General features: G+C 37.7%; 1 protein-coding gene across 1 annotated transcript in view; it reads right to left on the minus strand.

The window, feature by feature from the left end:
- The window catches only part of NECAB3 (N-terminal EF-hand calcium binding protein 3), a 92,105-nt gene that overhangs the window by 9,519 nt on the left and 57,719 nt on the right, over positions 1-24,867 (minus strand). Inside the window, exon 5 of the mRNA XM_070939942.1 lies at positions 23,455-23,552. Coding sequence (XP_070796043.1) covers positions 23,455-23,552 — 98 coding nt within the window. The remainder of the gene's footprint in view (positions 1-23,454; positions 23,553-24,867) is intronic.

Here is a 24,867-nt window from a genome sequence, read left to right on the forward strand (position 1 = left end):
ATGTCCTTTTAATATATTCTTGGAACTTTTTTTAAATTAAAATGAATAACATTAGTTGATTAATCTAGAGATTGTTTACATTTCTAATTTAGGAATCTAATTCATCAATAAATCTTTTGATGTTTTATCTTCCCTAATTCATGGATGTTATAATAGTAATAAATAGACAACAATATACCCAACTATATTTTTCCTACATGATTAAACTTTTATTTGCCATTTTCTATTCATGAAGATATAACATGAATCCTAATGTCTAATTAAATAGGAATAGCAATTGTTTTCAGTTATTAAATGGAATACATATTAATGTAATAGAAATTTGCCATATGCTCTGAATTTTAAAGAGTTATATTATGTAAGTCACAGAACATGGGAAAAACCATAAATCACAGGATGGGCTCTTAACAAATAAATGAATTCATCTAAACAAGACCACAATGCATTCATCTCCTAAACTGATATTAATAACTGTGTTCTGGAAAAAGATACTGAGATAATAATGAGATATTACAAGTCAGTTCAGAAAGAATGAGACTGTCATCCAGGAGACTTAGTTTTCAATTTTATCTCTGCCAAAGTATATATTTTTCTTTGGATTAATCATGAACTATGAGGCAGATTCTGCATTTGTAATTTGGTCAGCATCCATAAAGCTACTTAGTTTCTATAACAAAATTGCAAAATGGCTGTTGCTTGCACTTACGGTAAGTCAACCTATACAGTAATAACAGTAAGGATTGATAGTAATGAATAAAAAGAATAATAGAAAAAAAAGGAATAGTCCATTATGGCATCTTTACAGAGGATATTATTATTACTGTTGCTAATTTTCATCACTGAAATAAAAGGAGGGGGGAAAACGTCCAATCAATGAACATAGCATATTAAGGAAATTAATGTCCATGAATCATGTTTTCCATCCAAGAAGTGATGTTGACAGGCTCTGCTTTGCAGAAATAAAAGAGAAGGGGATTACTTTGAGTAAACCAATATGAAGAAGAAGAGAAATATAGATTGAATTATTATATCAGACACAGTAAGGAATCACTGCTGGTTCATGTTTGCAAAAAAAAATAATAATAAAGAATCAAGAGTTTACAAAACAGAAGCAACTGAAAACTGAATCAATGCCAGAAACTCAGACCAAAATGTACATATGGAAAAGTACCTAGAACCCTGCTAAATAGACTAATATCCAATGGTTAGTATTTAACTGGGTGAAAAATAGTATAATATAACCTAGGCTGGCAGAGGAGAGCATTTTGAGTCACAGTGTGAAGTGACTAATACTGTGATTGTGACGTGCAAACTGAGATGGGAAAGAGGGACTAAAGTTGCTGAATTTTGGGAGAAAATGTTCCTCCAACAGATAGAAGCAGCAACAGAGGAAGCATATTTCTTGAGTTTTCATCAAGACTTTTAACCACTATACTACACTGCTCAAATAAATAAAGAGAACACAAGCAGAAGACATCCGAGATCTGAATGAATGAAATAGCCTTATTAAATACTTTGTTCATTACATACAGTAGTTTTGTGTTCCCTTTAGTTGTTTGAGCAGTGTATAAACTGCTGTATGTAACGAACAAAGTATTTAATAAGGCTATTTCATTCATTCAGATCTCGGATGTCTTCTGCTTGTGTTCCCTTTATTTTTTTGAGCAGTATATTTCAGCTCTCAATGGCAGACTGAGACTAAAATATATTGATCATGCCATCAGCCTATGCAAATGTCTAGAGTAAAAGTAGTTGGCTATGTAAACTGGCTGCCCTCTAATTTCATGGCTGCCACTCAAGATTAATGATCAGGATCTTTAGAAAATACCACAGTTGAGGATGATAATGATAAAATAGAAATAACAGTTGGACCTAATAAAAACTAAGGAGGTTCCAAATGCTTCCACATAACTGTGAGTGAGGAAGAAAAAAAACTCCATGATTTTATTTGTGCAACATAGCAATTCTACCATTGACGTATTTCTTTTTGCCACAATAACCATTCTTAATTTTTTAAGATGCTATAAACCAAGAGCATTACTATATATTAACTTTAAGAATAAATAAGTGGCAAGACAGCAACAATGAATGTAATATAGACTGTGCACTGTAATTAGAATTAAACATTCCCTATAAATCAGCCACCTAGTCAAAGTTTTAGAATACTTGTTTGAAAATATTTAATTAATTATAAGCAAGCTCAAGACCTGAAACCAAATCTAAATCAAGTCAGTCAGTCAGTCAGTCAGTCAGTCAGTCAGTCAGTCAGTCTGTCTGTCTGTCTGTCTGTCTGTCTGTCTATCTATCTATCTATCTATCTATCTATCTATCTATCTATCTATCTATCTATCTATCTATTTATCATCTGTTTGTATTCCATCTTTATTACTTTTACAAATAACTCAAGGGATGAACAGATTCAACACACCTTCCTCCTTCCTGTTACATTGTGCTGACAGAGAGTGACTGGCCCAAGGTAACTCAGCTGGCTTTCATGGGTAATGAAGGACTTGAACTCATGGTCTCTTTTTTTATTCTGTGTACTGAAAACAAATGTTGATTGACAGGAAGTCCAAACATAAGAAGTAGCATACCTGCATGAAAGGTGTGTGTGTGTGTGTGTGTGTGTGTGTGTGTGTGTTTGTGTATAAATATGAATATGAATAAAGAAGATAAGGACCAGATGAATTATGAGATATCAAAAAGTATTCTGAGTTAAGGAATGGAGAAAATGTCAAAGTGCTCACAATGAATTTCAAGAAGAAAAAAGGGAGGCATTTCCACAAAGAAATTTTGCCCCATGTAATTTCTTTGAAGATCTTCATCAATCATTAGCATTTACATGTTAATTGTTCTGAACTCCTTTATATTCAGTGGAAAAAGAGAGCTAGAAGAGGAAGATGTCTCTTGATTTATTTAAAGGCAATGCACTGCCAAGCAGCAAACGGCTAGCTCCAGCAAACTTCAACTGTGACCACAGGAGCTTTCCGTCCTGCTATTTTTAGCCTTATAAATATGCTAATTGATCCTTTCTTCCACCTTCTCTCTGCTTTCAGAATTCTATTTGTTGGAAATGGGATAAACATACATTCCAGCAATGGATACATAACAATCCTAAAGCATTTATGAAATTGCTTCTTATTTTTCTCATTGCTGGTGGTAAAGAAATGGAGAAGGCCAGGGAAGTTAATGAAAAATAAAAAAACACAAAAATGGTATGTGAATACATATGACAGAATGTGATTGTCTGGAAATGTGGCATTTGACTTGGATATTTATTATGCTGGGGGTGGGTGCTGCTGTGGGCAGACATCATGGAGTACAGGCTGGCAAAATAAAACCAGTGGAAGCAGGAGCAATTTCCAACTTCCTTGTGGTTTTCCAATTGGCTTTGCTTTATTGAAAATCACAATCACGTGACCTCATCTCACTGTGATATAATTGCGAACCAGGCACCACATGCCAAGATCATAATCATGTGATGGCTGGAATTCCAAGCCTGATCATAAATTCCCTCCCCTATGAACAACTGGTCATAAATCCCCTATGAAAAACTGGTCATAACCCAAGGACAATCGGCACTATATATTTTGGTAGGCTGTGTATAGTATCCTAAATCAACTTTTTAAATTTTAACACACAGTTTTGTATGGTGAGTACCACTGAAAAATGAAAATTAAAGACAGATGTCTAAAAATTTCACTTTTAAATACTTGACAGGCCAAAAGCCCCATTTGGAGATGTCAAGGTGCCATGTTACAAAACTATATCACTAAAATGCAAGATATAAACACTTTGCACGTCTGTGCATGTATGTGTGTATTAGTCCCTAACACTCCTTAATAATGGCCAGGTTGACTGGAATGGCTAAGAACGGAAATGTTGCAATATCTTTAGGTTTATAGCTTATCCATTTCTAGTGTATGTGATTCATAACATTAAGCCCAGAACTGATACTCTCTCTTAGAAATGGACTTATTGGAAGAGACCTATAACTGTGCACTAAAAAGAACTCCAGTTTTCTGTTATTAGCTATAATTAGCTATTGATTAGTTATAATTAGACTACTAGATCAATTGTTTTATTTGTGAATGTATCTATTAAGGCATTAGATTTATTAACCACTACACAACCTATGACTATTGGGTAATGCTTTTAGAGCTATTTTCTTGCTAGATTCTTCAGTGCCTTCAAACAATGACAGAACTTCTAATTTACTGCATTTACTGGAAAAGTTAGGATACATTCAGAGATATATCTACCATGAATATAGCTTGTGTTGCACAGCATAGCACAGTCAAACATTAACACAGGAAAAGTTTTATGACATTTTGTATTATGTTATAAACTGGTTTATGATAACTTTTATGTCAAACAATGTTTTTTAATGTAAAAATTGCCAAAATTTCAATTCCAGGAGCTATGGGTTCCAGATTTTGGACTCATTCTGTAAGTTGGCCCATTTTAGGTACCTTGGTTCAATTTTGCTCTAAACTATCCAACTTTTTGCTGCTGTTCAACAAAAAGGAACTTTCCCCAGCCTCCAGATATGTTGGGACACTAATCAAGACCATCATGTTGAGAAGGCCATTTAGTATAGTTTAGCTATAGTTTAGCTGTGAGCCACAGTAGCACAGTGGTTAGAGTGCAGTACTGCAGGCTACTTCTGCTGACTGCTGGCTGCCTGCAATTTGGCAGTTCAAATTTCACCAGGCTCAAGGTTGACTCAGCCTTCCATCCTTCCGAGGTGAGTAAAATGAGGACCCAAGTTGTTGGGGGCAATATGCTGAGTCTGTAAACTGTTTAGAGAGGGCTGTAAAACATTGTAAGCTGTATATAAGTCTATTTGCTATTGCTATGATTACAGCCTTAAAGGGCTTGATAATATACACCTCAACCATTGTAAGATCATCTAGTGAAGTTGCATGACATCATAATTGTTCCTGGTGTTAGAGGATCTGGTTCAGATAGAGCTGGTAGCAACATTGCTGCAACTGCTTCCCAAGGAGGAAAGACCACTAATTTGGTGGTATGATGGGAAATAACACCTCCCACAGGAATGTTAAAAGAACTAAGCCTGAAAAGAACATAGACCAAGAAAAAAACAAAGAAAAAAGAGGGCTTCTTGTTATCCTTAAAAAAGACAAGGCCACTGTAAGTACTAGCTGACCTATTTATTTAGGGTTCTTTTGACTTGTTAATTCTAGTTTTCCATAGCTTCCTCACAAGTCAGCCTTTACCTGTATGCCCTACATTTCAACTCCCAGAATTCACCAACCAAGATGTCTGTACTGAGAATTCTGAAAGGTTAAGTCTTTATTTCTAGTCATGCACCTTGGGAAAGCATTGTAACATTGGCCTAATCAGAGCAGAGAATTATCACTGCTGTTGGAGGTGATGTGGGTGGGTACCGTGGCTGAGAACTTCTTAGTGATGACCAAATATCTCCATCAGACATATACTTAGTTGCATAGGAAAGTACATTTTTCCAAGCTATTTAGACTATGCCTACAAGATTTGGGCCTATGACCAACTGATCCAACAGAAATACAGAAAACTCTATGCTGCCATTTAGCCACTGTCCAGAATGTTGCAGCCCATGTTTTGTGACCCTAGTCTGGATTGATTTTTAATCTTTCTAATTGTTTGCACTTGGCTTGCAAGTTTTGTTGCCTTTTGCATTTCATGCCTCTTATCTATATTTAATTTTTTGAGACTAAGCTTTCCCTTGGAAGTTTCAGTGGAATAGAATATGCAAAATAAATAATTAAGATGTGTATTTGTGTTGTTCAGAAAATGAGATAAGCCCAGATCATGTTTTACTTAACAAAGCATCTATACTGTAACCTCTGCAAAAAAAATTATCTTTGTCTTGATCAAGGCACTTGTGATGTGGAAGCCATACAATTCACCTTTCCTAAGGCAAGGAGGCATAAGATTGAACAAAGAAGCAATATTGTTGCTTATGTTACCTTTACACCATGCCTGACATTTCCAATAATTGGAAGTAACAGAAGATTCTTCTCTGCTTTTATAAGCACATATGGAGAAGTCTCTTTGGGTTACTGGAACTGCTAGAGAAAGCCGCCAAGCGAAGCAGTGTGGCCACTTTGCTTTTAAACAAAGAAGCACATTGCTTTTGAAACATCTTCAAAATGGAGGGTTTAGCCTGAGCAATGCAGCATATTTTACAATGCAAGCCTTCCCCACGTGCAGCAAGTTTATTCCTTTAATGAAGGCCCAAAAAGAAACACTGTAGTAGCACAGAAGGGCCTTTCAACACTGAGCATTCTCTTTTGCCTCTTTTCCCTTCCAACAGGTAAAAAAAATGGCAGTTTCTAAATATCGTGTTTCCCTGAAAATAAGACCCTGTCTTATATTTTTTGAACCCTGAATAAGCGCTTGGACTTATTGCCATGCGCTCAAAACCCCGATTGGGCTTATAATCAGGCGATATCTTACTTTGGGGGAAAACAGGGTAGCAGTTGTTAATAATATATTTCAATGTTCAATATCACTTTAGTTGTAAGCATTACCTAACATTTCATACTCTGCCCCCAAAACATAAAACAAAACTTTTATAAATCAGAAGTAAAAAGAACAAACTTTGAAACAGCATCATTAGTACATCATGTAGCAAAGGAATAGCTATCAATTTGAATATTTAAAAATTATGAAACACAATCTAGACAAGATTAAGTAAGAACGAAAATACTGAAGATGAAAAAAATATTGATTATTGGAAGGCAAGACAGAATGAAGCAGCTGTATTTATTCAGAAGATATATAGAAAAATAGTATTTAGGAATGAATTTAAAAGGTGAATTGACCTAAAGAAGTAGGCAACAGTGTTTCTGGCTTGCCAAGACTAGAATTGCAGAAAATACAATGCTTAACCTACTTAAAACATTACAATTAACACGGCAGGACTTTCACATTTCTTGTTCACTGGCACACAGTCTGTTTGCATGAATAGTGAAGGGATCAAATGATCTTACAAAAATAGCTGCAAAGTTTCTGGCAGGAGCAAAGTAAAGTGTGTGAAAGACTACAATATTCTAAAATCAATGGCGGCTCAGCAAACAATATACAACATAAACTATATCTGTAACATGATATCGTTAAGATGTATATTTCATATATATCGACAAAACCAAAGATGCATGAAAGGCCACGTGGTATAGTAATCAAAAGAGGGTGAAACACTATTCAGTTGTTTGTTTTTTCTGCACAAAATTTAAATCATTTCTTAATTTGTCTGATTTTAATTGTTATTTCTGTTTCTATAAAGAAGCTGCCTTTTTCTGTTCACCAATAAGGTGGAGAAAGTTGAGCTCAAGTGCTCCACTCTTACATCAATCTTTCATACTTTGCCTGATTTTGTCAATTTCATACGCAAATGAATAATCTTAATAGAAAACTCTCCAATTTGATTCAATATACATATTTCTGTAGAAGTTTCCCAAATGATAGAATTGCTCAGAATACCCCAAAATCACAAACACGTTTCCTGACAGTCATAATAAAAGTAAGAAAGGAGACAAGTAGAGGTTGAATAGAAAATACTGTCTGGAGAACAGGCTAAAACATGAGTTCTGTTCTATAGGTGCAACTCTTTAATATTTATTTATTTATTTATTAGTTCGATTTATATGCTGCCTTTCTCCGGAGACTCAGGGCGGTTTACAATGCATTAAGCAATAGCCTTCATACTCTTGTATATACCTGCTTAGTAGGGCTTTCGGCCCCCTCTAAGCGGTGTTCTTTTTTTATACAAAGTCAGCTTATTGCCCCCACAATCCGGGTCCTCATTTTACCTACCTCGAAAGGATGGAAAGCTGAGTCAACCTTGAGCCTGGTGAGATTTGAATTTGCAGTAATTGCAGGCAGCTGGCAGCTAAGTACTACTTTAACAGCACTTAGTCCACTGTGCCACCCAAGGCTCATATAATATAATGTCCATCTAGACCTTTATCTATAGGAACAGTTAAATGACATCTTAATACGTCATACTCATTCTATGGAGACCTAAAAGAATAGGTTAGGGATAGATTATATATCTATCCATCCATCCCTCCATCTACCCATCCATTGGTTAGGTCAAGTGGTTAAGGCATCTGGCTAGAAAACAGGAGACTATGAGTTCAAGTTCTTCCTTAGCACGAAAGCCTGCTGGGTGGCTTTGGACCAGTCATTCTCTCTCAGCCCAACCCACTCCAAAAGGTTGTTGTTGGAAAAATATGAGGAGGAAGGTATTTTGATTATGTCTGCTGCCTTGAGTTATTTGTAAAAATAAGAAAGATGAGTAAAAATAAAATAAACTAAATAAAATAGAAATTTGCTAGGAATTGAAAACTTCATGGCATATAATCAGTCAAACTCATGCTATCAAATCACATCTTACCAATTGCTTAAACCTGTTTTCTTGTATTACATTCCTGTTTTCCTGCAATAGAGATCTAGAGGCTCTTTACCGAGACTCCCCATTCCAACAAAAAGTTTGTCCAGATTTGCATTACAGATTCTGTCATCCTACATCTGCACTGCTTTATTCTTCCTATGCATTATTTCACTCTTTCTTTATAAAGCTATTCTAAACATTTTCCATAAATTCCTCACCTCAACACTCCCTAAATTTCTCTGAATCACAGCAGGTGGTAGCATTTAGCTTATCTTAGTTAATTCCCAAAAAGTTAAATAGGGCTGGATCTGGATTACAGAGATTACATGGAAATCCTATGGCTACAAACTAATTGGGAAGTAAAAAATATCCAAGAAAAAGCAATGATAAATCATTTCCATAAATTTAACAAGAAAACCGTCTGGATGAAACACCAAGTCACCAAGATTAAAGCTCAATTTAAGGAATCCTTATCTTTTTACAGTATGTGTGACCAGTAACTGGAACTAAATTACTGGTCTAAAAAAATGCCAGATGAGATGTAAAAATGCCTACCAATTTCTAGGATCAGATTATAGTGCAAACTAGTAAAGAAGGAATTAAATATTATATGGAATTTCATACAGCAGAAACAATTTATTTCACCAAGTCATCTTCTGGAGATGAGCCATGTATATGCATAAATCCACATCTGTGATCCTGCCGATTACAGATTAATCTCATGCATGTGTAAATAAAGGTCTGTTGGTAAAACAACCAGAATTCAGACTGTAGATTATAATCTACCTTCTGCCTACCTCTGTCCTAAATCTTCTAGTTATTTCCGGCAGATGTTAATCAGAGCAATCAGATGTTAATCAGAGTATCCCCCCCCAAAAAAAAAATGTGAAAGTAGCATGTTAGAAAAAAACCAGGTTGGATCGGTGTGTGTGTGTCAAACTTGATTTCATTGAAGGCTGCATCAGGGTTGTGTTTGAGTGTTTGTGTTGGGTGGCTGGGTGGGCATGGCCAGCTCAATGTCACTTGTGTCCTGGGCACCTGTGGTACTCTGAGCGCTCTGCCAGTGAAAATGGACTCCCGAGCTCTGTTTTCAGCTGTGATGGCTTTCTACAACCCTCTGCCAGTGAAAACGGAGCTTGGGAGGGCCGCCCGCAGCTCTCCCAAACTCAGTTTTCACTTGCAGAGGGACTGCGGGCCAGTCTTTCGCTGTCTCCAGGGCAGCCCCACGGGCTAGATCTAAGCACCCTGCAGGCTGGATCCGGCCCACAGCCTTGAGTTTGACACCCCTGGGTTAGACTCTACCTAGTGCAAAAAAAGTGCCCAATCTTAGCTGTAGCGCAGGATCAGAGAGAGGCTCAATACATCTGGGAAAAGAAGGCCACCATTTATTAGGAAGATTCTGTTTTGCTTACAGGTCAAGGTAGTGCTGCTGCCTCCTCTTGGAAAACTGTCTCATGGTTCAAAAGTCCTCCCCCTGTTCTCCTTTCCCCTGGGAAACAGGGTAAATATTTACAGCCGACCAGAGCTGAGGGGCTGCCGTGGAGACAAAACCAGCCCCTCATTGCCATTTCCCTCAGCAGCACGACGAGGAGGAGGAGACTGTGAAATGCGGAAGATGCAGAGACTACTCACTTTGTTTTTCTTGCTTGAGGCGGAAAAATCAACCGCGGATGGAGATTCGGCGATTGCCAAGAATAAAATCAAACATTGGTACACCATACATCCAATAGGCATGAGGGGACAACCTGGCCTGTGAATGAACATCTGATGTTGCCAAATCAATGGCTGGAAATGAAAACCTCCAAAACATGGGAAGGCAATAAACCATCTTGAGCAGCCTTGTCGTATTTTGTATGGATTTAAAGGGGTACATAGGTAAAAAAAAATTATGCATAGATTTTTTCCCCCTCACATGCATAAATTCCTGTATTTTGTTGACAGTTAATAGTAAAGTGACATAACATTCATTGTGATCATTGTGATCAAGAAGGCATTTGATCGACTGAATTGGCAATTTTTGTTTAAAATAATTGAAAAAATGCACTTTGGGGAGCACTTTATACAATCAATTAGAGCAATATACCAAGAGCAAACAGCACAAATAATAGTTAACGGAGGTTTAACAGAGACTTTTAAAATTGAGAAAGGAACAAGGCAGGGTTGTCCTCTATCTCCACTGTTGTTTATATTGACTGTGGAAGTGTTGTTGAATAAGATACGTGATTCTAATAAATTGAAGGGAATTGTAATTAGGCAGCAACATTACAGATTAAGAGCGTTTGCAGATGACTTGGTTGTTACTTTATCTCAACCTATAGAGTCGGTTCCACATATATTGGATATAATAGCTCAATATGGAAAGGTATCAGGATTTAAAGTTAACCAACATAAGACAAAGATAATAACTAAAAATGTGTCTGTATCTCAAAGAGAAGACTTAGGAAGATTAACGGGGTTTGAAATAGTTAAAAAGGTTAAATATTTAGGAGTATATATTGCAGCCTCAAATACAAAATTATATAAGAATAACTATGAAGTTCTTTGGCAAAAAGTGCAGAAAGAAATGGAGAATTGGAAAAAGTTACAATTATGTCTACTAGGAAGAATAGCAGCAATTAAAATAAATGTGTTACCTAGGTTTTTATTTTTGTTCCAAATGATACCAGTGCTTAAGAAAGATGGGAACTTGAAAAAATGGCAGAAAGGGGTTAATACTTTTATTTGGGCTGGGAAAACATTCATTGTGGTCACTGATGCACTACAATATAACAAACAAAAACTGAAAGGGGAGAAAACTGAATCTCTTATTGCAACTACGTAGTCATATATTAGAGATATTAAAGATGCTAAAGGTTAAATTGATAGAGTACTGATTGAGGTTATGGTTCAAGGGCTTCAGTTCAGTTAACACTCTTAGAGGTAAACAGTAGGTGACAAAAGGTGGAAAATTCTTGAGAATTTTATTTCCTTTAGGTCCCTTCATATTGGATTTTATATTGTGTGGTCCTTGGTGCTCTCTGAGCTTGGTTGTTTTCTTGCAGGTATTTTATTATCAAACTAGGTAGCATCATCAGTGTTAGAAAGGAGAGGGATTTGCTCTCATATACTAGTGGCTTGTCCTGTTACTGTTGGTGGGAGTGGTCTTAATGGTTCTTTGTTAGTCTATTGTTTACTATTAGCTTGTTTGTCTGCATTGGTAGCTTTTTGGTTGAGGTATTTACTTCTTGATTGTTGCTCTAATGTTAATCGCAGTGTTTGGTCTTCTTGTTCCTTTTTTTTGGCTTTTTAATTTCCTCTTTTGAAATTACTAAGCTCAGAGAGCACTGAGGACCGTACAATTCAACCCTGAGCTACAAATATTCTCTTCTACCAGATTTTATATCATCTCATGGGACAATCAACTATTAGTGATTTCAAAGGCAGGGTGAGGAGGATCAACAAATAGAGGTTCACTGTCTTTGGAGATGTGGCTGCACAAACCATTGGATATTTCAAAATATGTAGGCATTATTTATGAAGTCTCTTTTTGATTTGTTAAGATAGCTATGCTTTTTTCCTGGCTCCTGTGTTTGGGAAAAATTCGGAAAGAAATGAGTGAATATACACAAACAAGCCTAAAGATAGCTGCAAGACTGCCTACTCCAACTAGTACTGTTCTGACCACTTACATCAGATATAGAGAAACTATTACTGATTTGGGGGGATTTGGGGGGTAGAGGGATTAAAGCAAGGAGGCTCTGCTTTTCCGTGGCAACACTGGGCAGTGGAACAGCTTCCCGTCTGAAATCAGAGTACCTTCCTACTTGTTGATATTTCAGAAACTTTTAAAGATGGAGTTGTTCCAGAGAGTTCCTCCTGATTTTATTACGCCATCTATTTTTGTTCACAGTTTTCTGCTTAGATGGCAGTGTTTTATTGTTTACACAATTGCATTATATATGTTTTATTTAGTTTTATACCTTAAACTGCTGAAAGCCTCTGGATTGAAGCAGGATAGAAATAGTTAGGACCTTCTGAGTCATTTACATGAGCCTACCAAAAGATGCAGATGCTTTAATAATACATGAGGACCTTCATGTGTACCAGAGTATGTTTTGAACCACTTCATCTGAAGGTACAGGCCTATTGTTGAGACACTATAGGACTTCCTGCAGATTCCATATAAGAATCCTGTATAGAGTATCATAGCTTCCTTGTGGCCCATTAATTTTCAACGAATTCCAGTGATCACAGCTTCCTAGTTCTAGCATACACTTAGATTAACTTTTTTATATCCCTGTGGGATTCTGGGAGTTGAAGTCCACCCATCTTCAAGCTTCCAAGGTTGAGAAACACTGATCTAGACTATTACATTAATTGAAACACAATCCACCTGATTAGAAATTGAATACAAGTAATAGAAGTAGTTCTCCACTTACAACAGTTCATTTAGTGACTGTTCAAAGTTACAATAGCACTGAAAAAAGTGACTCATGACCATTTTTCACACTTATGACCATTGCAGCATCCCCATGGTCACATGATTTATATTCGGATGCTTGACAATTGATTCATATTTATGACGGTTGCAATGTCCTGGGATTCTGGGATCATCTTTTGCAACCTTCTGAAAGCAAAGTCAATGGGGAATCCACATTCACTTAACAACCATGTTACTAATTTAACAACGGCAGTGGTTCACTTAAAAAAATGTGACAAAAGTTGTAAAATGGGGCAAAACTCACTTAACAAATTTCTCACTTAACAACATAATTTTTGGGCTCAATTGTGCTCGTAAGTCAAGGACTACTTGTACAAAATCTAATATTTCAATAAATTATCTAAACTACCTAACACACAAATTCACATTTCAACCCACTGTGACTGGAGGATTCTTACATTTTATTTCAGTTTTTGTCAAAACAAAAGGCAATTTGAAATTGATTTGTAAATTTATATATTGTGGATCAATGGTGGGTTCCTCCCGGTTCTACCTGGTTCCGCCGAGCTGGTAGCGGTGATGATATGACGTCACCGAACTGGTTCTGCACCCCCCGCACCCTCCGCGTTATTCTTACCTTTTATTTGGCCCCACCCCCAATCTATTGCTGCCTCCTGAGTCCCAGCTGATCTGCTAGAAGGAAAAAAGCTGTTTAAACTCTTGCTGCGGGGCTTCAAAGGGCCGCCCTACAGCTGATCAGTGTTAAAAGGCAGTGTGCTGGTAGACCAGTGCCTCCAAAAACAAATGAGTAGACCAGTGCCTGCAAAAATAAATGGGTAGACCGGTACAGCTCTGCAAGCAGTTAAAAGCCTGGTAGACCAGTACCTCTGCTAAATCCTAAAGAATTGTCACATGACCATCAAGCCATGACCATAAAATAAGCCACACTCACAGAACCGGTAGTAAAAAATTTTAGAACCCACCCCTCTTCTGGATGTTGTTGTTAGGGACGAAGAACAGCTGATGATTAAAAGGTTGTGCTTTACTTGACATTTTGGAATCTAAAGCATTTTATATTCAGCTGGATTAATCTATTTCAGGTATATTAAGTCTCAAGCACAATTCTTTTACAACAGTTCTTACATAAAGCTCTTAATTTTATACAGTAGGAGGTGAATCTGAAGATGCCAGTGTGTGTTTTATGATCTAGACCCTGAGCAGAGAATTGGATTAGAAGACCTCCAAGGTCCCTTCCGACTTAATTATATCATTACTACCACTGAGAGATTTTTTAAAAAAATAAGACCGTGGCCTAAACAATAGCCAATAGATTCCATCAATTGACGGGGGTCTTTTTTTTGGTTAAGGTTCAGCCAAGACATTTTGCTGTCTGAGGCACAGTAGAAAATGTTATCTTATTCTCCCCCAAGTTAAGATGGTCATTATCCTAAATTAGGCACACATGGGGACCCTACCTCAAAATATAACTTTTTATTTCTATCAGCAAAAACCCAGAGCCAAAAAAATATTGTAGATAACAATTTTTTGTCCTTCCATGATATTCAATATCTGCCTTCTAGGCAACTGCCTCACTCACTTACAGGTAATTGTAACATCAGGCCTGATCAATTCATGGCCTTCTCTATTCATTTTTAACTGTTTTTAAATCTAATGCCAATTTTACAAGCACCGCACATTTTTTCTAGAAATCTCCTCACATCTACAGTGAAAGGACAGACCAGAAATAATGATTGTGAGGAAACCATTCTGCAGAAATGATTTGGCAAAGAGAAGACAGGGGGGAAATTGTTTATACACGCATGTACTTATCTATGTGCATTTTTGTGCAAAAGAGGGAAAGATAGGCATGTATATGCTGAGGGAAAAAGACATCAGTATCTCTTCCAGAATATATATTTCAAAACTGCAATGCATATATGCGTAATATATATATATAAAGGATAATAGTATATTTGCCTGACTCAATGTACTGCTGAACCTATTTGTGCCTTCCTTTTTTCCCCATACATTTTATTAGCCAACCACAAACAAGGCTCCTCAGCCAAAAAAATATGCCTACCTATCAGAGGTAGTATTCAGTAGGTTCTGACCAGTTCTGGAGAACCGGTAGAGGAAATTTTGAGTAGTTCGGAGAACCGGCAAATACCATCTCTGACTGGCCCCAGAGTTGGGTGGGAATGGAGATTTTGCAATATCCTTCACCCAGAAGTGGGGAGGGAATGGAGATTTTACAGTATCCTTCCCCTGGAGTGGGGTGGGAATGGAGATTTTACAGTATCCTTCCCCTGGAATGGGGTGGGAATGGAGATTTTACAGTATCCTTCCCCTATCATGCCCACCAAGCCACACCCACCAAGCCATGCCACGCCCACCAAACCACGCCCACAGAACCAGTAGTAAAAAAATTTGAATCCCACCACTGCAGTATCTATGCCATAAAATTCTCAAGACTCATGGCTACAGCTGCAATGTACTTTGATCTCACCTGGGCCTTGGCAAGAACTGGTACATGGAGGCTGGGCCACTAAAATTTGTCACAAGCCTTTGATGATATTTTTGTGTGGATAAAATGAGCTAAAGAGTACTGTGGTCCAGAATATTTGTAAGTGTTTGAATAATTGTGCTTGTTAAAGATGTGCATCATCTTAGAACGAAGTATCAATTGAAGTCTTGCAGGGCTCCAATGTCAGCCTGTGCTAGTCAACAAGTTTATAAATTATAAAGATAGAATGGGATGGGATGGGATGGAATGGAATGGAATGGAATGGATACTTATTATATTTGCAGTTGATATTGGTGGTGCACCACCAAGAGCCTTGGTGGTGCAGCAGACTAAAGTGCTGTTAAGTAGCACTTAGCTGCCAGCTGCCTGCAATTACTGTGAGTTCAAATCTCACCAGGCTCAAGGTTGACTCAACCTTCCATCCTTCCGAGGTAGGTAAAATGAGGACCTGGATTGTGGGGGCAATAACTGACTTTGTATAAAAAAAAGAACACTGCTTAGGGTGGGCCGAAAGCCCTACTAAGCAGGTACCGTATTTTCCGGTGTATAAGACGATTTTTTAACACATGAAAATCTTCTCAAAAGTCGGGGGTCGTCTTATACGCCGGGTGTCATTCTCCTGTAACCAGGCAGACCAGCCCGAAAGGCTCTGATGAGCCTTAAATGGCTCTGGCGATCCAAGCTCTGACGATCTGCTAATCAGGCAATGCAGCTGGGATTGCCAGAACCATGGAGAAGGAAAAAACTTTTCTTCTTTCACATGGCTCTGGCGATCCAAGATCTGATGATCTGCTAATCAGGCAACTCAGCTGGGATCGCCAGAGCCATGGAGAAGAAAAAAAGTTTTCCCCCTCCAGCTTGCTTGCCTTGCTTCGCTTGCCTTGCTTTGCTTGCCTGAATCCATTCCATCAGCAAGCAACTCCCTGCCTGCAATCAAGCAGGTAGGGAGTTGTGGACTTCAACACCCAGAATTCCTCAGCCAGCAAAACAAAGCTGGCTGAGGAATTCTAGGAGTTGAAGTCTACAAGTCTTAAAGTTGCCAAGGTTGGAGACCCCTGTTCTATTGGGTAAGTTTTTTCCCCCTTTGGGATCTTTAAAAAAAATAGTAAAGTTTAGGAAGTTTTAAATTTAGCTTTCATATAAAAATAAAAATAAAATAAATTAAAATAATATTTGTGCAGCTTTCTGAGATTAGTGTGTTTCTGTAGTGTTTCACTCTAACTACACAAACACACAAAATCTCACAAAACTGTATGTGGAATTTTGTATGTGTAAAGTGTGAAAGTTGAGTTTTTGGGCTTTTTGTGACTGTGTGAAGTTCCTGCTTGTTGAAGGGGCCATTTTGGGTCTAGCACAGCTGCTTTTACATTGAGCCAGTTGTGTTGTGTTGTGTTGTGTGTGTGTAAAGTGTGAAAGTTGTTTTTTGGGCTTTTTGTGGCTGTGTGAGGTTCCTGCTTGTTTCAGGGGCCATTTTGGGTCTAGCACAGCTGCTTTTACATTGTGGGTGAGCCAGTTGATGTTTTTTAATTTTTATTTGGTGTGCATTGGAAGAGGGGTAGTCCTATACGGCGAGTATAGCCCAAACCCTATATTTTAACAGGAAAATTCGGGGGTCGTCTTATACGCCGGAAAATACGGTATATACAAAAGTATGAAGGCTATTGCTTAACGCATTGTAAGCCGCCCTGAGTCCCCGGAGAAGGGCGGCATTTAAATCGAAATAAAACAATAAATAAATAAATATTAAAGCAAGGTGATCAGCTAGCAATTTAGAGGGCAAAATCTTGATTTCAAATGATTCTGGCAGGCTTGAATGCTGGACCAAATCCACCAGGATGATGTTCAATGGTGACAATATAATCTCTTGACCTATAAGATTCCCTTCCAACTCATACATCTCCCTCCCTCCCTCTCTCCTGCCCTGCCTCCCCCTCTCTCTAACACAATTTTCAAGCTTTTTCTTCTGACTGAAGTTCACTGCATTATGGGCTGCTCCTATACAATTTATAAGTAGATGGAAATAAATAAGAAAGTAGTGGGGGCCAGTTTGTGCCAACTATGACACATGGAAGTAACCAGTTTTCATGTTATTATCTAGATCATACTGATAATATTGCCACTGTTTCAATTTACAATATGATTGAATATATTATACCTGGCTTTTTAAAAATAAAAAATCTGACTATTCATTATGAAATATTAAGATTGGAACTAAAAATTGGATTTATTTTATATCCAGGCTTTCCATTAAGAGCTCAACTTTGCATAGGTATCAGACTCCTGAATTTTTCCCACAAGAAGTCGTCTGTAGAATAAGTTGGACTGAGATAGAGAAACTGGCCAAGAATTCACTCACTGAATCCTTGACTGAAGATGAATTTGAATCTAGATCTCCCCTGTCCTAGTCTAGTTACTACATCACTTGGGTCTTGCTCTTGCTAGTTTTTGAATAGGAGTCTACCTGGAAATCCCAAGAAAAATGTTCTTTGTGGAGAAAAGATGGGGAGCAAACTAGTTGGATAAAAATAACAAACACTTTTGAGTCAGATATCAAACAGGACTAATACTTTTGAAATATGTATGAAGAGAGGGGATAGAAGGCATTATAGAATCTGATGACATCATAAAAGTGGATTCTTCTTGGGGGGAAAAAAATCAGTGGAATCTAAGAATTCCTAGCGAGCTTGAATATCTTCATCCATCAACTACTGATTCTCAGTTTGGCCAGCATATCTCCTAAGGTTCTTTTACCTAGAGCTTTCCAGAAGTGTTGTTAAAGATTAGTGAGCAGATTTCATGGGTCAGAACAGATTCCATCCCTTATCAATCACTACATTATAAATGCTGTGAAAATAGTTGGGGACTTGAATATTAAAAGATAATAATATTAACAATATTAAGAGAAAGAATGAGAGTAACGAGGTCGGCTGAGAGTGCAAATATATAAATCTATTCAAACAAGGATGCTCTAGAAAGATACAATAAAACTCTGTTCATGTATCAAAGGTATAATACAATACAACAGGTATAAACAAGTTTTGTGGAATCTCTGTAAGAAATTAAGGCTGAGAGTTCTGGAGGTCAGGTAGGATGAAAAATTGTTTCCAAAAATCCTAGTTGCCTGTTATATCTACTTGTATATTCCAGTGGTTAAATCTCTCCTAAACTTAGACCAGGGGTGGGTTCTACTTACCTTTACTACCGGTCCGCAACGGGGTCGCGCAGACACACTTGCTTTGCTCACATACTCTTCTGCACTAGCGCAGAAGCTTCTGCACATGTGCAGAAGCATTCTGATGATGTCAGGGTCGGTGGGCAGAGCCTCCCACCAGTTTTACTACTGGTTCTATAGAACTGGTGCGAACCGGGGGCAACCCACCACTGACTTAGATGCTACTCATCAGTCCTTCCCTGGCTTGAAGAAGGTATCAGTTCCAAACAATCTGGCCTCATAATCTAGATCTCCTGAACTGTTCAACTTGCCCCTCCTCCAGTAACCTCCATGTGGATTTAGCAACTGAGGTAAGATTTCTTTAAGCCCCATGCTAAAACCAGGACCTAAGAATAAGAGGCCTCATAGACTCCACTTTCTCAGATTCTGATTGTGACAGAACTGTACAAATAAGATGGCATGCTGTTACACTGCCATAGGGCACTTTAATTTTCCACAAATAATACAAGAGTTGCTTACCTCACAAAAATATCTGGATGGAAATTCAGGATGCAAGACATATAAGCAAGATGCAATCTGCATTTTTGCAAATCTCCTGGGCATCTGAGAAGTAGTAGGCAGGATTCTTGGCATAGGTTTCCCTACATATTCTCTGCAAACCATAATACTTTCTAAGAGTATTAAGGACTATGTCATGGAGTACAGTGATATTATATCATGAATATAAAATGAGAGCACATTTCTCTGGATTCCTTGCAGTGTTAGAAATGTTTCTGTGACATGTCCCTCACTCATATAGTATTAGGTGTTGTATCAGTAATTTATATAAAAAATGTATTACAGCTGTAATTTACTCCAAATGTAAATTCACTTGAGAACTTGAAATATGAACTATATTTTCAACCAGTAATTTGAATGAACATCCTATTTTGTCAAAAAACCTAATATAAAGGACCAAAAAACCCACATAATTTTGCTAAGAATTATCAATGTCTAAACTGTGATAGGAAGATTACACATTATGAACAATGCTGACAAATTTTATGTCAGTTAATGTTTCTTTGCTCTATAAAGAAACATATCACTTTACATTAAAAAAACTTTCTATGCTATTATATTTGGTCCTGGAATGACATGCTTTACTGTTCTTTTATTTATATCATTTCTACCTTACTTTCCAGCAAAAGTATTTCCAAAGCAGGTTCTTCTTTGTTTATCTAACCACACATAAAAACAGTCCCAATGAGGTGAGGGAGGGGGAGGCTAGAAACAAGTTCCCCCTTTTTCGTCAATGTTGAATGTTGAGTATTTCTTTTGTAGGATTGATCAGATATACTTAGTCTCTTTCTCAAATAGTGAATAAAAGCAGTTGCCAGACAATAAGTGCATTTTTATTTGAGACAATAAGTGCATTTTTAAAAGTTTGGCTTCTTTTCCCTTTCTTTTATTTCCCAGTTATTTTCTCATCTCGGAAATCAAAGAGGCATAGTGCAAGATTATGGAGAAAATTGCGCTTGTAGTAGACAATGGCAGCAGTTTCTGTCGATCAGGCTTTGCAGGCGAGGAAAAGCCAAGAATTGTGATGAAAACGGCATCTCTTCCTCCTATCTATCATCCTATCTGTTCTCTCAGTGGTGAAAAATTGCAGACTCAGCCACTAAAGCATGGCATTATAATAGATTGGCAAGCCATGGAGAACTTATGGAGCCATCTCTTTTACTGTGGGTTGCAAGTTTCCACTGAGGACCATCCCATATTGACAAGTGATTCCCCTTCCTGTCCGACCACAAACAGAGAGAAGATGGCAGAGGTATTTTTTGAAGGGTTTAGTGTCCCAGCTTTGTATGTGGCCAATACAGGGTTCCTATCACTCTGTTACTGTGGTAGAATTACTGGACTGGCTGTAGAAGCTGGGGCAGGGATTTCCCATGTTACTCCGATATACTCTGGACAAACATGCATGGAAGGTATCTATCGCTTGGATGTGGCTGGAAATGGTCTCTGCAAATACATGCATAACTTGCTGCTCAATAATTCTAATAATATATATCTTCTTAGCACCTTGAACAAAAAGATGGTTACACAATTTAAGAAAAACTACTGCTATGTGTCCATGGACTACAAAAGGGATCTGCAAGAGAAAACGTGCCATAAACCTGTGAGCATTGAGACCCCTGATGGGCACTTGTTAACTATAGACAAAGAACGCTTTTGCTGCCCAGAGCCATTGTTCAAACCCCATCTGCTCAGCCAAAGCTCTCCAGGGCTTCATCATTTGGTTTTCCAAAGTCTGCAGAAGATTCCAGATGAGTTCAAAGGAGAAATCATTAACAATGTCATGTTGTCAGGAGGTTCCTCATTGTTTCCTGGTTTTCCAGAGAGGATGTGCTTGGAATTGAATGCTTTATTCCATGGGAGAGAGTATTTTATTAAAATTCTGGCTTCCCCCAAAAGAAGTACAGCAGTATGGCTTGGGGGTTCCTTGGCAGCTTCACTCAGCTCTTTCCAAAGCTTGTGGATGAGAAAACAAGACTATCAAGAGCATGGAGCAGCATATGTGCACAAGAAATTTAAATAGGTTAAGATACGTTCAGTGATAGTCAGACTATCATCCCATTCATTAAAATGGAGCTATAGCAAGACATTAATGCGGAAGAGAAAAAGACCAGAGTTTGTTTTCTACTTGTGGTTGTTTTTTCTATTCAACCAACTTTCTTTCATATTTAGATTGTAATTCTAAATATGAAGTTGAGAAGAGAGAAATCTGTGGACAAAAATAACTTCTATCCTATTAATATTCAGAGAAGTACAATTTATTACAATATTACTGTATTAATATATTCTAAAGTCAAGGTAAAGGCGTACATTATATTTTTATAACTGTTTTCTGAAAGCTGAAAAAGATGTATCCTGCAAGAAATGAACTATGAACCCAAAAGCTACCTAAATACACTGATCTTTCGTAAAAGCAAGGAAGATCTATATTCCTTGCAAAAGAAAACTCTTAGCTAGCTCCATATTTGAATGGAAGTTCCTCAGATACAAAAGTGTAAATACAAAAACTTAAAGCACATTCTCATTATTTCAAAAAGAAAAAAATCAATACAATTTTGTGAAATCATACATTGATATAGAACTAATGTAAACTAATATAGGATATAGATTTAGCTTAGTTTAAATATTTCTTATTATATGGTAGTTTAAATTCCAGAACAGCAATATCGGCTACTGCAATCCAGATATGTTGGATTACAATTCTCACAATATCTAGCAATTCTTTAGGCCACTAAATAGCAGAGTTTGGGAAACACTGTTTTATCCTTTAGTCTTTCTGAATCATTCTGTTTGCAGTCTATTCAAAAGATTGTTTTCAGAACAACAGGATATTTTCATACATAATCAGGTCAAATAAATGATTATCCTACTCAAATAGGAAAGACTTTATTCAGACATGACTTTTGCATCATGCCTATTTTATAAAGGAATTTCATCAGAAGAAACATCAGGAATCTGTTATTCTTTCTTCTCCAATTTATTTTGAGCCTATGTGAAACAATATTATTGGAATTGTTTCATCTTCCTTTTGAGTTTATCTGTGATCCAGAGAAGAGGAGGAATGTTAAACAATCGAATAATCAGATCAGATAATCTTCCACCAAAGTTTGAATTTATATCACTGTCATTTTTGGAACAGAATACAATTGTTATTTAATTGGTCCTTTAAAGCAGGCCCAACACAGCTTTTTTTCAATTCCCAGAAGCTTCTCTAAGAAGACAGCTTCTGAATTCTTAAGATGCCTGGGAAAATAGAAACCTAGAAAATTCAGACTTTGGCCCCTTCTTTGGAAACACAAACTTCAGCTTGCTGTGTAAAACCTAGTGTGATCCATTACCAACAAATGCAATGTATGTAAATTATGAACATTTTTCCTACTCCATTTACCAAATAAAACTGCTGCTGGCAATGGATAAAAAGAGAAGTATTTCATATTCTACAGTTTTCTTTTTTCTCTCTCTCATTATGATTGATTTCTGTTTTTGTGGTCAAGACTGCATTTGGACTTTGAATCATGTGTCAGTATCTGCAGCAAAAATATGGTAAGGCCCAAGAAAAAAAGATGTGTAGGACCAAAACCTAAAACTGACTTAATTTAAATAGAATCAGTACAACTGAAAGCTGCCAATGTAATTGCTATTTATTTATGTAACAATTTCATTTTTTCATTACATTATAAATTATGACTAGGTAGAAACATTTAGAGGAATTATGGAATTTGTATCAACAGGTTTAGTAACCACATAGAGTTCTGAATTCATAGGTGGTACATTCCTTCTTCCAGGTCCATCTGAAAGATCAAATTTGTGGAAAGCTAACATTCTACAATAACTTTCCATTTGGAGTCCATAACTATACAGTATGTGTTATTGCTGTCTTATTGAGCCAGGTTATTTTTTTCATTGAATAGAAACTATCTGGAACCCACACACCTATCTTTTTCTATCATTAGGTAACTCTCTACAAGCATTCTGAAAGCCATTCTCTCTCTTCTGCTGTCCAATTCATGTTTCTGAAATAAGCCTATACTTTAATAGTTGTGTTTAGGATTACAAAAAGAAACCTGGGCCTTATGTGTATGAGAGCAATTTAAAATAGAAAAATGATCCATTTTATATACTTTTGGGACTTTGAATATTATAAATGACCCAAAGGCACTTAGCGAATTGCCTCTGTGAAGCCCTGTCCCAGGCTGGAACTGATTAAACTAATTTTCCCCTTAATTGATCTCTGAAATACACATTCCCATGAACGCAATAAAGGCTTGGAATATACCTTACTTTGATGTCCATTACGTTGCACCAAGTATATTCAAAAGAAGGTAAAGGAAGCTAATTAAAGCCATCCATAAGAATAATATTGGAAATGAACTCACACTTACCAGTTTGGTTTTATCCATAGCTGATAAGACAGCGATGTTGAGTTGTTCCAGTGCAGACAAAACATGTCTGTATTCTCCAAGATGTTCTGTGAAATAATCTGCAGCAGAAAAAAGGAAAATGCTTTGATTACAGTATTCTGCCACACAACCTCCCATTCCACTTGCAAGTCCTTCTCAAAATATTTTAAATACAACCTACAATTTTCTTACTCCATCCTCCCAGTTCAGCAAAATTTGGAGCTTTCAGGGAGCACCTTCAGGCAAGCAATCAGTGCAATGCTGAATTTAGCCAATAACTGAGCACTGAGAAATGACAGCCAAGGCTCCCTTGTGAGATTTTCCCAGAGTCCTGTGCATTAACAAACTATCCATCTCTTATCATGAAAAAATAAAGTAAAAAGTTTTCTCTTCAGCATAGCACAAATTTAGCACACTCTATGACAGTGATAGTTGAGGGACACAGTGGCTCAGTGGCTAAGACGCTGAGCTTGTCGATCAAAAGGTCGGCAGTTCAGCAGTTTGAATCCCTAGTGCTGCGTAACGGGGTGAGCTCCTGTTACTTGTCCCAGCTTCTGCCAACATAGCAGTTCGAAAGCAAATAAAAAATTCAAGTAGAAAAATAGGGACCACCTTTGGTGGGAAAGTAACAGCGTTCTGTGCGCCTTTGGCGTTTAGTCATGCCAGCCACATGACCACAGAGACATCTTCAAACAGTGCTGGCTCTTCGGCTTTGAAACGGAGATGAGCACCGCCCCCTAGAGTCAGGAACAACTAGCACATATGTGCAAGGGGAACCTTTACCTTTACCTATGATAGTGTTGGTCAACCTTTTCGGTACCAAGTGCTGAAATGGGAGCGCGTGCACAGGGGAGCACCTGAAACAGGAAGAGCAATTCCCTGGCTGAGCTGCTGGTTTCCGGCATGTGCATGCACTCTGGTCACCTGGTCTTCTGCTTCTGGCATGCATGTACGCATGAAGACCAGCTGTCCAGCATGCATGAACATGCCGGAAACCAGAAGCTCAGCTTCCCGGCGTGCACATGCGCGTCAGGGAACTGCTCTTCCGGTTTCCGACGCTCCCGTGCACACAAAGACCAGCTGGTCAGTGCACATGTGCGCACTGGAACCCAGAAGAGCAACGGGCGACGGCTGGCATGTCCAGAGAGATGGCTCTGTGTGCCACTTCCGGCACGCGTGACATAGGTTTGTCATCACAGCTCTATGAAATATGTTTGCCCAACAAATCCTGATAGTACTACAGATGCATTTAAAGGCTTCTTTTTTTAAGCTGTGCTGAGTGAAACACAGCTAGGAGGCAAACTATCTGTAGTTCATCCTGTGAGAAAGCAGAATCTGAATAACACTGGGTGAACCTGGTTAGAATGAAGGTTTCATCAGGGATTAAAGTACCGA

This window comes from Pituophis catenifer, unplaced genomic scaffold, assembly GCF_029215685.1.
Source record: "Pituophis catenifer annectens isolate HBS135680 unplaced genomic scaffold, rPitCat1.0.hap2 SCAF_3, whole genome shotgun sequence".
NCBI lineage: Eukaryota > Metazoa > Chordata > Lepidosauria > Squamata > Colubridae > Pituophis > Pituophis catenifer.